This window comes from Elgaria multicarinata, chromosome 4, assembly GCF_023053635.1.
Source record: "Elgaria multicarinata webbii isolate HBS135686 ecotype San Diego chromosome 4, rElgMul1.1.pri, whole genome shotgun sequence".
NCBI classification, from domain to species: domain Eukaryota; kingdom Metazoa; phylum Chordata; class Lepidosauria; order Squamata; family Anguidae; genus Elgaria; species Elgaria multicarinata.
This window is the reverse complement of record NC_086174.1, coordinates 20,024,400-20,042,550: the sequence shown is the minus strand read 5'-3', so window position 1 is coordinate 20,042,550 and position 18,151 is coordinate 20,024,400. Positions and strand designations below refer to the sequence as shown.

The window sequence follows — 18,151 nt, the reverse complement described above, 5'->3', positions numbered from 1 at the left end:
GGCTTCCAAATCCTTATTAAGGCAGGATTTGTTCATACAATTGGATCCATGACTTCATTCTCCTGCCTTTGATTTAGTGGTTCTGCCTATTGCGTATGGTAGGTGAAAATGTGTGTGTGTATGTGGGGGTGTATGCATGTGCCTAGCTTGTCCTTGCAGAGAAGAGCTGATACATCCTCTCCTTCATTTCACCCAATGTACTAGTGTGGTTTTGTTGGTAACTAGTTTGTGTAAATGATAGGAAATGGGTTCTGAACAAATGGGTTCTGATAGGGCAAAAGTGTTGAAGTTGAGATGCTTGTATTTGAGTTCAATATTGGCAATACTGAGGCTCGAGAAGAAGGTTTTTTACATCTCTTGGCTTTCCTAAAAATTCTGTGCATGGTACAAATTCCTTTCCATTTCCTGGTTTGGTGCTTCCACATTTGAAAGAGCTTTCAACTTTTTTTTTCTTGTGGGGCTGAGCTGTTCTATTTATAAGCTTTGATATGTTGAATGCTTGTGCGTCAGCATAGCGTCCATTTCCTTTCTTAAGGCATTCAGGAATGGTTTTTTTTTTTTTTAAGACATTGTTGTTCTTTTAGCTTTTAAAATTCCTGTACTGAGGAGAGATTTATCACATAGACAGACATCCTGACTAACTATGTGTGTGTGTATTTTTAACCAAACTACTTGGCTATTTGGAATCATGTAGGTATAGAATCTGGTAGGTAAAATGCACTTGCTGTGTAGTAGCATCCAAACAAACAAAAATCAATTTGTAGAAAGGCGCAAGCTTTATATTTAAACACTGAAGTGTGCTCATTTACAACATGGTGACTTACAATGCATTTATAACTTGTGCAAATGCATTGTTCTAGTGCTTGTGCAGAAGTATCAACTGTTCCGTAGCCATGATCGGGAATGGGCCTTGAGATTGTTCTCTTTTCCAATCTGCCTCTCTCATGTTTGGGAATACCGAAATTATGGTTGACCCTGACTAATTCTGGTGCACACGTCATGAACTTTGATTAAGGGTGGGTGGAATTCATGTATGAGAGGTGAGGGGCTAGAGTAAAAGAATGCATGAGGCCTGTTCTCATAGGCAGGAAGGCTTTCAGCACAGAGAAGGTCCCATCTCTTGGACTAACAAGCATTTGATATTTTTATTTATTACATTTCTATACAGCCCAATAGCTGAAGCTCTTTGGGGGGGGTTCCAAAAATTTAAACCTTAAACCACAAAATACATCATAAAATACAATACATGTCTTATTGTTGTATGCCGCCTTGGTAGCGTTCCTGCCGTAAAAGATGGCCAAGTAATGCTTTAAATAAATAAAATTACACCCAGAGTAAAACCTAGCAGCAACAAGCAAAGACTGGAAAAAGCTTTGAACTCTAAAATATGCTAAAATCTTGGGAAAATAAAAAAAAGATTTTCACCTGGTGCAGGAAAGGGCACAACGTAGGCCCTAGGCAAACCTCCTTAGGAAGCTCATTCCACAGCTGGGCTGTCACAGCAGAAAAGGCCCTCTTCCTGGTAGCCTCTTTTGGTAGGGGCACCTGGAGAAGGACTGCTGAAGATGAACTTAGGGTCTGGACAGGTACATCTGGGAGAAGACTATTTTTGTGAGAAGGTGGGACCTCTCCTTAAGTCCTCAATTATATTCCCTTCTTGGTTAGGGAAGACCTTTTCAGAGCTCCTCAAAGAGCTGAGAAATGTAAACAACAAACTAAAAACGGTTTTATGTCTTAGCTGGAAGTCATCTCCTATCCTAAACCTCACTCTTTCCAGTCTTTCAGTTAGGGAAGAGACAGCTATCAGCAGTTAGGCTGACTACAAGTTGCTTTTCGCATGTGTAGTGCATTAATCCTGGATTCTCCCTTGCTGCATTCTGGAGGTACCATGACAGTTAAGTTCAACTAGGAGTCATCAACCACTATAGAATTGGTGGCACTGGACCCATTGCAGTACTGAGCTTCAGGTCTTGCCCTCTAACTTGGAGGCTGCAGAGCTAGAAACTGCCAATGTGACTTGGCCTGAGGGGAAGAAAGTATTCCCTATCTTGGAAAGTTGTCTCCCTGCTTGAATGGATTGAAGCCATAACAGTAGTAGTTGATGAGCTTGGCGTTTCCCTTCTGTATCTCATTTCAGCTGAGGGCATGTGTGACAGCAGTATTATGTGTGAAGGTAGTATAAGTGAAGAACTTGTTTTCTTTAAGTTAGAGTATGTTTTTGATATTCCCCACCATCTTTGTGGTATTAAGAAGATGATGGGCAACCCCAATTAAAAACTGTCTTTTGCAAGTAATAAAAGGGAGAACAGGTAATTCAATAAACTTGGGACAATCCCCACCCCACCCCTGAAATAGTGATATGCCTGGGAGCAAAGACAATACTAATAATTATAAAGTTGTTGGAAAGTATCAGTGTGAATGAAACATCTCATTTCTGAATGAATCCTGCCAGAAGACCAGTCCACGTATCCAATTCAGATGATCCTCTGATGATTATTTGTGCTCTCTAGCAAAGATGAAATGTCAGGATATCAGTAGAAAGATTCACTTATTTGAGCAAACTGCTCATTATAACCCTATGCTGGCTGTGCACAGCCAGAACACCTTTGGACAAATGTTTCTGCTTAAGGCCTTGGGAAATCCCGTGGTTTTATTGTTTTTCAATAATCCTGAGTTAAATGAAGTCCTACCTACAAAGAAGAAAGGGAAACTCTTACCTATTGAATTTCTATTCAGCTAGTAGGTAGGAGAGTTTTTGGATTACCCAACTCAGATGTGTCCATGATGCAGCCCCAGTTCTCTCCGATATCTGAAATTGTAGAAAATCTATTACAGTAGGAAACAGGAACTTGTCACTCTCAGGCAACAGTGGCACCCAGCAAGACTCCCCAGTGTACCTGCCAAGCTGTTTTCCTTACCTTTATTAAATTCAGTGGAATGATAATAGCTCTACTGACTTTAATAGAGCTGGGGATGAAGCTTCCCTGCCAAAAACTGATAAGGAAAGTGAAGGAAGGGGCGAGAAAAGGGAGAATCCAGAGAAGTGGGAGGCAAAAAGAGAGAGAATCTAGAGAAAGGGGAAGTCCCAAGATTTTACTGCCCAAGGGCCCAAAAGCATTGCCTTCCCCTCCATTAAAGACTTGTTCTCTGGTTTTGAGTATGTTTTTTCATTTTTACCTTATTCTCTTAGCTGTGTTTAGTCTTCAACTTTGGTCCTTCCCTTGGGATCTAGGGAGAGACCATACTCCTCAGGAAATGCTTGTTAGATCTGCCTACTCAGTAGAGGCATGACATTCTCTCAGTTGAATGCCTACAAGAAGAACAGATCTTCTAGGAAACAATATCCTGTTCCTGTTCCTCCCACCACGATTGAAGGACAGCTGCTTTTATATTTGCACCAGGCCCTACTGTAATGTACTGATATTCTTTCTGTTCTAGATCCCAACTTTGTTCGAACATTTCTTACAACGTATAGATCTTTCTGTAAGCCTCAGGAATTATTAGATCTCCTGATAGAAAGGTAAGAGGACGTTTCTGAAATACTGCCTTATGATTTTGTTTCCCTTCTTCTGCGATGAGTTTTAAATAGTTATATCCTTTGTAAACATGTACATTACTCTTTCACAAGAGTGGCATTATGTATGGAGGACGTTGAACTATTAAAAAAATCACAGAGGAGATAGAATTTTCAAAATCAAGTGGGTGCATTCGAATGATTATGCAGGGGAAAGAAGCCATCGTGGCTTCTCTCCCTGCACGTGCTGTGCATGCAACAACTATTTGCATAAACCCTCATGATGCACGTGGTGTGGCAGGGATGGCTTCGTACCCACCCTGCAACCTCTACTGCACATCATGGGTTGTAAGGTAAATACAAAGTCATCACCGCTGCACCCTGCGTTGGCTTTGGACAACATGCCAGCCCATGCTACATCACGGAGGATTATGCAAATGGAAGTCAAGCACATGGGGGCAGGGGGAGAAGCCACAATTACTTTTTCCCTTTGCGGGATCATCCGAACCCAGGCAGTATGCTGGAAAAGCAGAATTCTTGTTTTAGTTGGGTCAGCTAAAATCCTTTAGTGTGCATGGGGCAAAATGATTTTTTCTCTCTCTCTTGAGAGGAGTGATATCTTCCGGTTTGGGGGAAATCCGAGTTCTCCTTACAGATTTTCAGTCAGCAGTATTGAAGAAAAACTAAGATGTTAATTTGTAAAAAATCCATGAAAAGGATTTCCTGAATTTGGGGTGAACTTTCAACTCCATATTTCTCTGCTTTACATGAACACCTGGTCAAATGGAGTAACAGCAGTTGACTACTTTTAATGGGTGTGATGTGATTTGTTCATGCATGTTACTGTATTTAATGACAAGTATTTAATGTATAAAACACATAATGCATCCATTTACTCATGTCTGTTTAAGCAGGTAATGTGTTTGCAAATAGATATGATGGTACTAGTTTACTCCAAGCTATTATGTAATATTTAATCTCAAATTTGTAGTTCTTCCTTATGCCCTCTATGCAGCCATACCTATGGCATTGTACCTTCATAAACTGGGAAACTCTGGAAATCTTAGAATGCTGTACGGTTTTGGGGCCTTTCCTTTCCTGCCATTGTGAGACTTACATATTCACGTCCTTACTCCTTACTGTTTGTTGCAATTCTTCTTTCATCTGGGTAAACTAGCACTTAATCATGCTTACGTCAACTAAATTTCATTTTACCACTTCACGTTAGATTTGAAATTCCAGAACCTGAACCAACAGAAGCAGACCGTATAGCTATGGAAAATGGAGATCAGCCTCTTAGTGCAGAGTTAAAAAGATTTAGAAAGGAATACATTCAACCTGTTCAGCTGCGGTAAGTATCCTAGAAATGTAAACATTGTCTTTCCAAGAGTGCTTCAGATGATGCCCATTGCAAAGTTTGGTAGTTCAAAGATAGTATCATGATAGAATTGTTGAAGGTGTAAAACTTCACCTGATACAGAAATACCAGTGGCTTGGATTCAAGGGACTGTGTGCTGTATTCCACACATGCACCTGAGCTTTACAGCCTCCCCCTTCCTTCCGTGGGCCCCTTATACCTTCCTTACGGCATGAGGGGCTGCAGCTTCAAATAAAATTAGCCGTCATCTCCCCCAGGTCCAACATACATGGGAGCAATTAGATTGCAACTTTAGTATATCCCTATTCAGATAGTCAATTTACCATTTAAGTAAACATACAAACAGGGAAACGAGTAGCTCCGCCCCTGACATTGTGCACCTCACATAGCCCCTCCTGCTGATGTCAGCAACTGCAATGTAAATGTCTTCAGAGAGGAAGCCTCTGCGTGCACAGCTGCATGAACAGATCCCATCCTCTGCAGATATTTGTGCTGTGCACACCATCACCAAGGGGAGGGGCCTACGTCACAACGTCACATGTCTGATGTTGGGGTGGAGCTGCTTGCATGGCCCCACTCCCAACTCATACATTTACTTAAACTATAAGTCGAATGCCTGAATAAAGCTCTTGTAAATGCTCTTTCCATCATGTATCCTGGACTTTTTTAAGCTAAAATATCACAGCTTTCAGTTTGAAACTGGTGATTCAGTGAAGTTAGATGGGATAAGAAAATCACATCTCTGATAGGTGCTGTCAAAAATATATTGAATAAGCCTTAACCTCAAAGATCATATAATCTCTCTTAATGTTGTAGAGTATTAAATGTATGCCGACACTGGGTGGAGCATCACTTTTATGATTTTGAAAGAGATGTAGATCTTTTGCAACAATTGGAAGAATTCATTGGCACAGTCAGAGGTACTTAATTACAGCAAATATCTAATATGATCTGTTTTGTTTCCTTATATACTCTTTTAGTAATTGTGTCTTGTGGGTTATATTTGTCAGCCATCATATACGCCATTAAAACTTAGTACAGCTGTAGAAAATCAAGTTAAAGCAATGGAATCTCAAATTGAACCAGCAATCCAGCTCCACATAATCTGTAATAAAGCATATGCTTAACGCATGGGTGCACAGTCTTTTTGGCCCCCGAGGAGTCACGTCAGGTGGTGGGGGCCACACGTTCACAAACAAATTGCACACACTGCATGTGCTGTCACATGCACTGGGGTTAATGTGTGCCATTTGCAGGGGGAGGAAGGAGGCTCCAGCCTGCTCTACACCCCAACCTAATTGAGGCTTTAACAATGCTTCTTAGGAAGCACTGGGACATTCTAGGAACGAAACTTCTTTGGTAGGAACCACAGAACACAACATGATAGAAGTTAATAAAATCTTGAGTGGTTTGAGACTATGCTCTCAAAATGCTAGAACAATGGTCAGGGCTCATCTAAGGAAATAGAAATTTTTTTCTAAATAATGTTACCACACTTGCTCAGGATACTCATGTCTGCAGGTGTCTGACATCTACTTTTCTGTGTTACTTTGAATAAATCCTTCTGGAGCACAAATTGCCAGGGAGGAGGGACCTCTTCTCTCTGCAGCCCCGGCTTCATTCTGCTGGAGAACAAGCTGCTGCTGGTCCTATAGAACTGGCCCAGAAACTGAGTGCATCATACCAAATGCACAGTATGCATAATTTTAGGCCAGAGGTAGGCAACTTTTATGGACCCACAGCCACATAGGGCATGTTGAAAAGTGTCCACCAACAGCATCACAAATTGCTCACAGTGGTATGGACACACCTCTCCAGGCTTTGCCTGGGCTTCCCCCTTCCTTCTCCTCTTCTTTCTTCCTCCCCTCCCAGGATTCCCTTCCTTCCTCCCTCCCTCCCTTCCCCTCCCTGCTCAGGATTTCCCTCCTCCTCCTCCTCCACACACCCACTCACACACCCACGAATTTTTCCTCTCCCCCAGGTTCTTCTGCCTGCTCACTTAGGATTTCCTCCTGCTGCTCTCAGGCTTTCCTTTCTCCCCCACAACCACTTTTGCCTACCTACCCACTCACCTGAGCAACAAGGAAGCAGGAAGTTGGCAGTCTCCCGGTCTGCCAACTCCCTGCTTCCTCACTGCTCAAGAAGCAGTGTCGGGGGGGGGGGGGGCGAGGAATTCCTGAGCAGAGGAGGAGGAAATCAAACATGAGTGAGCAAGAAGCGATGACAGTGGGGATGAACTTGGGCAGCTGTGGAGCACCATGTCTCCAACTTCTGCTTTCGGCAGTGGAGTCTAGTCATAAGGTACCTGTGAGTAACAGATAAGGACAGAGCTTTTCCAGAAATTTGAGATTTTATTGATACAGTAAAATAAAGCAAATTGCAAGGTAAATTAACCCAGAGGCTTGTCCCAGAAGGGAGCAGGGTAGAGCTATGGAAGAATAGAGAAGAGATTTGGCACTGAGTCAAGACAGTTATGTGACGATGGTTCAGCTTATGAAGGAAAAGGGAGGGGAAAGCAGGAGACGCTGGTAAGCAAGAGAGAGAAAAGGAAATGAGAAGGAATGGAAAATGAGAGATTATGATTCTAGACTTAGCTTTTCCTGTGATCTGTCTGGAAACAAGCATGGGAAAGCAAGGATCCTCACTGTCAGGATGAATCTACAAGAAGGTAGGAAGAGCAGGCATTTCCAGCAAAGTTTTATCAGACCCACATTGCAGGACGAGAGGGTCAGGCAGGCTGAGTGACATTCCCCGTGGGTTCAGGCCTCCAAAACCAATGGAAGTCTTATACCAGTTCTAACATAAACTAGAGTAGTGACTGAAAGGAAGATTTCCCAGTACACAAAAGGGTGGGATGATTGTACTTTTCTGGATAGAGGATTGTACCACTGGAAGGCACACAAGAGTTCTTGATAAGGGGTATGGTGCTGTCTTGATTGAATAGGAAATGGAGGACACTTGGCTTTAGCACTTACTAGAGTTCCCAGCCTGGAATACTCTTTTCCATGTCAATAGAGAATGTCAGTAAGCCTGTAAACTCCCACCACCACCACATCCTTGCCGTCTAACATTTTCAGACAAGCGGAGACTTTGAGCAAAGGTGTTACTCTGGGGATAAAAAGGGGACAAGTTAGGGCAGAGACAAACCAGTTTACTTGTGGCAATGAATTCCATAAGGCACAATGACTGCTAATTTAAATGGCTTTAAACAAAAAGTTTAAACGTTTGAGGGAAATACAACTATTCATGGGACCTCATGTTGAGAGGCGGTATTCCTCGGAGTCTGAATACTAGATGTTTGGGACAAAGAGGGTGCCTGTCTCCATTATGCCCTACTCGTTAGCTTCCCAAGTGCATCTCCCAAAGCTGAACTAGATGGATCAGTTTTTGCATTATGTAATTCTTGCATTCTTTGCCTGGTGCTCTCTTATGCAAATTAGGGACAATGTCCAATTGGGGCCTACTGCGTGTGGCCAGTTCCACCAGTTCCAGTCCATGCATAGACAGCCCCACAGGCCCCTGCTGCTTGTGCGACATGCTATCACACTTTGGGGGGGCAAGCCCCAAAATGACTAGAAATGCTCATTTCTGCAAGCAGGGAGGTTGCCGAAACCTTGCCTCTTCCAGAAATGAGCATTTCTGCTTGTCGAGGGCCTACCCCCAGAACTGCGATATCATGTCACTGAAGCGATAGAGGCCACTTGTGGACAGACTGGAACCGGTGTTGCTGGCCACGTGGATACTGCCCAATGTGTTTCCATTAGAACGTTGCTAGTGGCTAGGTATCCATAATGCTGAAACATATTTTCCTTTTCCTTCTCAGGTAAAGCTATGAAGAAATGGGTGGAGTCAATCACAAAGATAATCCATAGGAAAAAGCAAGCACAAGCTATTGGGCCAAGTCACAACATTACTTTTGAAAGCTCACCTCCTCCAATTGAGTGGCATATAAGCAGGCCAGGAAACACTGATCTCTTTGACTTGCTCACTTTACATCCCATAGAAATTGCTCGTCAGCTGACTCTACTTGAATCTGAACTTTACAGGTAGTCTTTCTTCCTCTGAAAAATCCTTAGTATGTAAAATTGCGTTATAAAGCAGAATTGTGTAAGTTTTTTTAAAAAGAATTTTATACACTGATGTAGTGTTACACTGTACTGGAGATGGAGAGAATTGGTTATTAAAGCAAATATTGGGTTCCATCTGTCAGGAATGCTTTAGGGTGGATTCCTGCATTGAGCAGGGGGTTGGACTCGATGGCCTTTTAGGCCCCTTCCAACTCTACAATTCTATGTTTCTATTGTGTGAGTGGACGTCTACTCATGCTCTGCGACTTCCCCTTCCTCTCATCCCCCTTCTGCACTCCCACCCTATAAATCTCCAGGTGGCCCCTTTACACTCCAGAGCAGTTTTGGCAGAGGGGGAATCCATTCCATCAGTGGTGTCCGTTTCACTAGCAGATGGACATTGTTGGATACAAGCCATTGCATTGTCCAATGCAAACAGGCAAATCAGTAGCTTGATTTATTTGTTCTGATTCAGAATAATTGGTCAAAAGTGCAAGTTGTTTGCGATAACTTAATTGTGAATGGTAGCTTCATTGATGATAAAAGAACTGTTTGCTTTGCGTCTTTCACTTTGATTTTCATGTATGTTTTGTAGAGCTGTGCAGCCATCAGAGCTAGTTGGAAGTGTATGGACAAAAGAAGATAAAGAAATCAATTCTCCTAACCTGCTCAAGATGATCCGACATACCACTAATCTTACCTTGTGGTTTGAAAAGTAAGTTGTTTTGAATTTTTTGATTCTGAGATCTTTTCAGCATTAGTACTCATGTGGTCCCTGAGATGCAGCTTGACAAAATATTAGCGCTCCAAAACGTGAAATAAGCACCCCAGGAACACTTGTGGCTAACATCCTCAGCTGTTCATATTCTAATAACTGGAACAGTTGTGCAGTGATGTTAGGTTGAATCAGTCATTCCCTAATTGTGTGTTGTGAGACATTACAAAATCAAAGGACATTACATAAATTAATTGTGCTGGATTTATGGTTTTAATTGTGTGAACTGTTGAAAGAAGTTTGGCTATTGGGCAATATAGAAATGTAATAGATGGTGATGATAATATGACTTATGTGGACCTTGTTTATTCTGGAAATAAGAATAATTCATAAAAGTAGTGGCTTCAGCAATCAGATATTTGGAAAACAATGGCTGAAGTGACACTTCTCAAGGAAAAATGCTTTTGAATGTATTGTTAGTTTTTAGTATCCTACTGATAATCAAATAAGAAACTTATATGTTCATTTGTACGTTTAGATGCATCGTAGAAACAGAAAACCTAGAGGAAAGAGTAATTGTTGTGTGCCGGATAATTGAAATCTTGCAAGTTTTTCAAGAACTAAATAATTTTAATGGTGTTCTTGAGGTTGTCAGTGCTATGAACTCTGCACCTATTTACCGACTGGATCATACCTTTGAAGTAAGTCAAATGTAGATCTACAAACTGTGATGTTTTTAATTCTTAGTATATAAAATACATTTGAAAAGATATATAAATTTCTTCTAAAGAACCTGTATGTATGTTCAACCTAACCACTGGGAAGGCTGCTACAGATTTTTTTTTTTTACATAGAAAAAATCTAAGGGTTAGATTGAAATACGTGCAAAGTGCAATATGAATGTTTCTTCTGCCCCACTTATGCTGGACTAGCAGCTACCAGTTGTTCCTTGTTTTTGCCCAAATTCATTTTGGCATTGATTCAAAATTGGGAGATTGCATTCCCCCCACACACACACTGAGATTATCTCTGCATTGGAAAGGTATTGTATTAAGCCGTCATGATTTTTTGCTCTCCATGGGAAAGGGATGCTGAAATTAACAGAGCATTAGAAAAATATAAAGGGGCAAGTCCTAATTCCTCTTCAGACATTACAGATTTTTCTATGTAGAAAGCGCTTCAGTGTATGAGGAGGGTGGTGGGCAGAGTGAACCCTGAAAAGGAATCTACACGTTTTGGATCGCCTTGGTAGTCAACCCAAATTTGTGATCATCACATATGCTTTGCTGTTTGAGCAAAATGTATCCTCAGCTTTCTCTCTATATCTTCAGCAAATCCCAAGCCGTCAGAAAAAGATTTTTGAAGAAGCTCATGAATTGAGTGAAGATCACCATAAGAAATACTTGGCAAAACTCAGGTCTATTAATCCTCCATGTGTGCCTTTCTTTGGTAAGTAGGATTTTAATTTTAATGAAAATAAAATCACAGATGTTTCTGCTTAAAAAATCTGCAAAATCAGTAAGAAGTGGAAAAGAATAGTTTCTTAAATGTATGATTGGTATTTGCTCTTGGTTGGAATAGCCAGACATAACAGTATCGGTATCAAAGAAGCCACTATTATCCTATTTTAGTGGTAACTGTTGGTCTGATTTTTGAGGTTTTAAATTTTTTAGAATCATTGCATGTTAGCGTAGTGTACTTTGTAGCACAAGCTTTAACCGGAGGCTAATGGTTGAAGGTGAGATAAAGGAAGTTCTCTAAATCGTCCTTCAGTGCTATCATGAAGGACAATATTTTCTGACAGTGGAAATGGAATGGTCTGGAGATGGAAGAGTAAAGGTCTAAGGCAAGGATATAAAGGCATTTATAAGAGACAGAGGAAAAAGGGGGATAAGGCCTGGAGGACTTTGAATGTAAAGAGAAGGAGCCTGTGCTTGTGCTTGATGCAGGAGCAGAAGCGAAGCCAGTGTAGGGATTTAAGGAAGGGGTATCGCATGGGGACAGGGCAATGTGGGGATCTGAAAGAGGAAGAGGAGCTGGGCACAGAGGAAGGCGGCATAAAGTGCAGCTTATTGCCGGAGTGGCTTGGTGATGCCCTTTGCAACCACTCTTCAGCCACTCCCCAGGCCCTTGTTTTGCTGACTGTCTGTTGAAAGGAAAGCTGATGTTGGTTGGGCTAGAGAGAGCTTCAACTAATTGGAGGGGTGGGAATTGGAACTCTCTTGGTTGGCTCTTTCGGAATTGTCAGTGTGTGCATTTGAACCTTCTCAAAAGATTTTGTAACTAGTTTCCAAACGAAATATCAGAACAGTTTCATGTGACGCATTTTTTGCATGCTAATTGCAGGAATTTATTTAACAAACATCTTGAAAACAGAAGAAGGCAATCCTGAATTTCTAAAACGCCATGGAAAAGAGCTTATTAATTTTAGCAAACGGAGGAAGGTGGCAGAGATAACAGGGGAGATCCAGCAGTACCAAAACCAGCCATACTGCCTAAGAGTAGAACCTGACATCAGGGTAAGTGGTGCTTTTTACACAATAAGGATCAGGTTCTTGTTGGACATCATAGGCAACACAATCTGTTCGAAGCCCCTTTGCTCACCAGCAACTGGTGCTGATTTAATTGTTACTGAATTTATTTTCAGCAGAGTCCTTGATTTAAGGAAATGGCACTTAGAATGATTTCTCTCTCTATAGTCCTTTTATTTCCCTTTTTTGTAGCACTTTTGCTGGCTAGTGGCAAGCTCGCGGCGGGTATGTTATTGTCTCATCTGTTTGCGAATGGCCCATGCGGCTAATATGCAATAAAGTTTATAGTTATAACTTCCCTAGTAAACTTTTCGATTACATCCAGACCAAATATGTATTGGGCGGCATAAAAATGTAATAAATAAAATAAATAAATAATATTTTAATTTGGCTTTCCTGTTTAACAGATACATCATTTAGAATGAGAGTCAAAGCATACTTTGTTCTCCCATTTTATTAATTGCAAAATGTCCTGTTGCTTATTGCTAAGGGAAATCCTGAATGGATATTAATTTTAAAGGAGGAACATATGTTTCTTCATACAATCAGAATATGTAGAATATCTATGAATGTCGGCAGTAAAAAAACAAACACTTGTAATATAGAAAAAAATTCTCTCCTGGTGGAGGAGGGTATCCAGGGTGAATTATATCCTCCCATTCACTCTTAAAGCAAGGTTTATGCAGGTCAGTCAGACTTGAAGCATCTGGGAGGAGGCACCTCCCATTCCAATCCTACCTGATCGAGAGGCAGGGCTTTTCTTGCACTTCTTTCCACAACTTGGCCTTTATTGTCCCTTTGACATATGAGTAAGTTTCGTCCTCCTTTCACAACGCAATTAGACAGGGTGGGAATGGAGCCAGGCTGATCCTTCTCACCATTTTGATTGATCTGAATCACTTACCATGCTGAGCTCATGAGTCTCTAAACAAGCGAAGAGGCCTCCAGGTCCTCAGTAGTGTTCTCACCAAAAAAACAGCTGGCTACTATTTCTCTCCCCTGGTGGTGGAGGCAGGAGGCAAAATGCACCAGTCGTTACTCCCAGCTTCTCCAGCATCACCTTTCCCTGTGAAGGAGTTAAAACAGATGCCTCAACGGTGTTGGGACACGTGGACAACAGGGTTGAGCCATTCCCCTGTGCCTCATCCATTGAGGCCTTGTCTCATGCTCCCATTGGCACAGAGAGGAATGAGCACCAGCTTTCTCTGTCTTCCCCACCCCCCAAAATGTTTCTGTTGGTAGCAACAGTTGAGCTATTTCTCTTCCAGTGCCCAGCATTTGTTCACTAGCATTTTGTATCAGTGCCAGCATTCCCTGAGCCATGTGACGCCTACTAGAACAAATCTGGCCTTTTTGATCCCCACCTATAGGATTAGACCGTACCTTGCTGCCACAGGTTCTCCCCATCTCACTCCCCCTCCCCACCTCTTACTGTAGACCTTGAATCCTTACACTCATATTGCTGTTTCTGGATTAAGGAGATTTGTTAGCTGGGAAAAAGGGGTTTGAAAGGAGGCATTTGAGTGACTCTCCCTTTTCTTCATACTCCTCTGCCTTCTGCAAACTTGGCCTTCACAAAAGAGATAAGAGGCCCTTTTAGATGTCCTCATAAAAGATCCAGGCCTTCAGCAGACCTCATGATTCTAGCATGCAGACTAAGACTGATGATATCATGAATAGATACCATTCCCTATGTGAGATTCCATGTAGGAGGACTTCTAGGGGCTTCTTTTACTCTGGCGAAACAAGATTGCTATTCAGGCACATTGCAAGGTGCTTCTTCCTCAGCATGTGTCATCCTGTCTGGCCCATACCTCTACGTGACATTTCAGAATTGCCCAAGGCAAAAGGGCAAAAGACCAAGTTGGGCATAGCATCAGCTAGCTGGAGCTCTCAGCCATTAGGCTGGCACAAATGACCTTCAGACCTCTTTTCCAGAGGAACAATATTCTAGTAAGAATGGACAGCACCATGGCAAAGCACATGGCAACTGCCAAGGAGGAATGAGAGCCCCTTCCCCCAGCAGCTACACACTATTCCAGGAATCATTTCTTCTCTTGAGTTAGGCAGTGACTCACCTGTATTCATTTGAGAGCTCTTAACGTCAGTAGAGTCTCCAGTTCTAAAGAGCTGACAGGTTAACTTGGCAAGACTTGGAATTGGGTCTCAACCTCTATTTGGAAGGAGTATGATGCATTTTGTGTAATGCCTGCTCCTATGGATTGTGGAATACTACGAGCAGGAGGTGGCATGTCAGTTGAAAAAAAAATGCTGGAGTGGGTCAAGAGTAGAAAGAAGGAGGAAAATAGGCTACGGAAGAGGGAAGGCAAAGGAAAGTAGAGGAAGTAGAAGAGTCAAGTGCCAGCAGCAGCAGTGGGGACCTGCTGCAGAGAGGGACTGAGACTTGAGACGGGCATTGACAGAGACCTACAGTTGACTGTTCCATGTACAAAAGCAGCCTCAGCGAGCAGTCCTTGGAGTCTGAATGCTTGTGTTGGTTGTTCGTTTTTTATCTGTTGTTTTGCTGTCTATGTTGCTTGTCTTTTTTTTTAAAAAAAATAACCTACATCTTTTGTTTATTCATTAATTATATTTATATCCTGCCTTTCCTCCAAGGAGCTCAAAGCAGCATACACAATCCTCTTCCTCCTCTCCCTTTTACCCTCACAACAACCCTATGGTTAGCCTGAGAGTCAGTGACTGGCCCAAAGTCATCCAGTGAGCTTCGTGGCTGGGTGGGGACTTGAACCTGGGTCTCCCTAGTCCAACACTAACCACGACACCATGCTGGCTTGCAAATAAACCATTTGGAAAGCCTTCATCATGGGCAGGAGGGAAAAATCTTACTCCACAACAAAGATCAAAGAGCTCCTGAGCTATTTACATTTATATCTAGAGGTAAAGGTTTATGCCCAGATACACTCAGGTGGCCAGCTAGATTGTCATAGGTCTTGACCAGAAAGGACCCCAGATCCCTTGGCTGCCCTGATGGTGAAGGCATTGCCTGCTGCACTGTGTTAATCTTTCTGCATGTTTGGGTTTCAGAAATTTTTTGAAAATCTGAATCCGATGGGAAATAGTATGGAAAAAGAATTTGCTGATTCCCTTTACAACAAGTCCCTAGAAATAGAACCACGTAACGTCAAACCACCTCCAAGATTTGTAAGTATCCAGGCTTCTTATTCTTAAGCATGAGCTGTAAATCTCAGTGGCGTTCTTTGGATAACTTGTAGAACTACACAAAATTGATTTTATTTTTCTTAAGAGAAAGAAATGGAAAGTGATACTGCAGAAAAAAGGTTGAAATTAACTGTTATGAATATTGGTTTGGTTGTCCTTGCAGCCCAAAAAGTACAACTATTCTCTCAAATCTCCGGGTATTCGTCCATCAAACCCAAGACCAGGCACCATGAGGCATCCTACACCTCTGCAACAGGAGCCAAGAAAAATCAGTTACAGTCGTGTCCCTGAGAGTGAAACAGAGAGTGCAGCTTCTGCACCCAACTCTCCAAGAACACCTCTCACCCCACCGCCTCCATCCTCCACTTCCAGCACTACAGATGTTTGCAGTGTGTTTGATTCTGATCCCTCGACCCCTTTTCATTCAAGTACGTGCTGTAGTTAGGGCTGGGGTTTTTTTCCTCTCCTTTTTGATTTGGTTGGGCTATGTCAAATTGTGTGTACAGTTTCTGATAGTCCTGTTGTGTCAAAACACAGAAACTAGTGAGCTCGTGTTTGTATTTGAGAGAACAGAATCTACTTCTTGATTAAGTTTGATTTTAGTTCATACTGTGATTTAGAAAAGAGACTGAGATGTACTGTAGTTAAGTAAATGGTCCCAATTTACTGTTGGTACTTAATAGTGTCTAGCCAATAACCATCAATTAACTATCTTCTTTGCTGTACATTTGCCAAAATGAGCTCCAGAAAAACTAAAGACAAATTAGTTTCCAGGAATAGCTAGGTATACTTTGGCTTTACAGGATAAGACACTAGTCATTTTTATTTGTAGTTAGAGCCATTTACTAAGGATGTGACAGCTTGATTGTATAAGTAGGGAACAGAGACTGTGTGAGATGCCCAGTGTACTACTCCAGATGATAGTGTGGTGGCCCAATGTGGTGGCCCAATGGTTACAGTTATATCCATCATGATTAAGCAGACAGTTCCGTGATTATTTACCAAGTTCTTTCTTTTCTTTTCAAATTGTTTTGTTTGCTTCTTCACTTATTACACATGTCTCTAATTGTACAATTAAAATTATGGTAGAAAATAAAATAAGCCTTTATTAAGTACTTGGGGTGGGTTGTTTTATGCATGCCTCAAAGTACTTAATTTAACACTTAGTTGCAACAGTTTTAGACTATTAGCTTGCTCCATCCTACTGTGCAAAGGAGCATTACAAATAATGTGCTTTATATTTAAATTTTCTCTTGTCAACTGGAACTGGATTGGTTATGTGTGCCAAAATAGCTATGAAGCCTTTATTGGCAGGTATCAGACCTAAACTGGAACAACTTCAGTTGCAAATGAAGCTGAATCAGAACTGAATCAAAAATATTAATGGTTTGGCTCCCTGGGCACAACATGACCTTGCTACGTTGCACTATAAATTCCTTACCTTCCTACCTACCAACCAGCATCCAAATGTTTTGAATAGTGCAAGCCTTGAAACTCAACTCTCGATTTAGCCTCCATCCCCTATTGTCTCTGACCCGTTCTGGCGATCTCTCCTATCCCTGGGCAAAGTTACTTGCCTCCACCCACCACTCTTTGATTTTCGCTCTCTGCTCCCTCCCTGTCTCCTTCCCTTGAGCCCTTCATTCTCTTCTCCACATGTTCTGTTACTAGGCCGCCTGCTGTCTCTTACGTTTCCTGCCTCTTGGACCAACCGCCATTTAGCTTCCCAACGTTCCTTGTCTCCACTTGCCCAGTATGTAGCAGCTGCTGTTACATTGTTAAAACAAAGCAGTTCGGTGCCTGGTTGAGAGACCACCCGAAAGCCCCATGTAAGGTGCACTAAGCTTCCAAAGGTAGAACATGCTTCGGGTAAATCAATAAGAAGACTTCCCAACACTTGTTCTCAGCAGCGCCACTTAGCAAGACAATCCTGCCCTTCTTAACCTCATGTGTTTTTCCCAGTTGCGCTGGTCTTTCCCAGCATTTAAGAAATTGCACTGTCTTTGGCATTCTTTGGTTTAATTCTCCCCCTCAGCACTTAGGTTTTTGAAAAATGAGTTTTCATGTTATCACACAAACTCAACAGGGAGGAAGATTGGGATAAGTGATGGCCATTTGTTAGAAAACTTTATATGCTGTATTTTGTGTGTTTAGGTCAATGAAGTGTAACATAAAATAATAAAGCCAAAATGAGAAAGGTAACTTACGTTTTCTTAAATCCCTAGGGTCTGCTTCTGTGTCCTCCATAAGTTTTACAAAAAACTCTGATGAAATTACCGTTCCCCCTCCTATTCCTCCCCGAAGACGTCCAGAATCTGCTCCTGCAGAATCTTCTCCATCAAAGGTATTTTTTCCCCCTCATTTCATGGTGTAGGAACGGTGAGACAGAAATATTGCCTTCATTCCTTACCCGTAGGTTAGAGTGGAAGAAAACCAAAATCATTTATGAAAATCATAGATGGAGTTTTAAAAACTATCAGTTTCCCCCCCAACGAGCGTTGAGTTTGGTTGCCACCGAGTATATAGATGAAATTATTCTGCAAGAGTCCAGTGTGGGATGAGGCCTTTGAATTTCCTGCCCCCGTTCCAAATGCTGTGGGTTGGGAAACATGGCAACAGCTGGATCTCTTGTGCGGGGTGGGGGGCGGGAGGCAAGGAGGATCCTGCTGCTGCTCTTGCAAGCATCAGCTTTTAAAATGTTAAAAGGGGAGCCCTGACAAGGGAGGTATCCCTTAAAAAGAACTGGTTTGGGCCCCACCACAAAAT

General features: G+C 42.0%; 2 protein-coding genes across 2 annotated transcripts in view; one reads left to right on the top strand and one right to left on the bottom strand.

Moving 5' to 3' along the window:
- The window catches only part of EIF4A3 (eukaryotic translation initiation factor 4A3), a 428,365-nt gene that overhangs the window by 129,420 nt on the left and 280,794 nt on the right, over positions 1–18,151 (bottom strand). The window lies entirely within an intron of this gene.
- The window catches only part of SOS1 (SOS Ras/Rac guanine nucleotide exchange factor 1), a 56,847-nt gene that overhangs the window by 32,268 nt on the left and 6,428 nt on the right, over positions 1–18,151 (top strand). Inside the window, exons 11-21 of the mRNA XM_063123881.1 lie at positions 3,439–3,520; positions 4,743–4,865; positions 5,709–5,812; positions 8,716–8,938; positions 9,555–9,674; positions 10,213–10,375; positions 11,006–11,123; positions 12,021–12,193; positions 15,251–15,367; positions 15,549–15,813; positions 17,611–17,729. Coding sequence (XP_062979951.1) covers positions 3,439–3,520; positions 4,743–4,865; positions 5,709–5,812; positions 8,716–8,938; positions 9,555–9,674; positions 10,213–10,375; positions 11,006–11,123; positions 12,021–12,193; positions 15,251–15,367; positions 15,549–15,813; positions 17,611–17,729 — 1,607 coding nt within the window. The remainder of the gene's footprint in view (positions 1–3,438; positions 3,521–4,742; positions 4,866–5,708; positions 5,813–8,715; positions 8,939–9,554; positions 9,675–10,212; positions 10,376–11,005; positions 11,124–12,020; positions 12,194–15,250; positions 15,368–15,548; positions 15,814–17,610; positions 17,730–18,151) is intronic.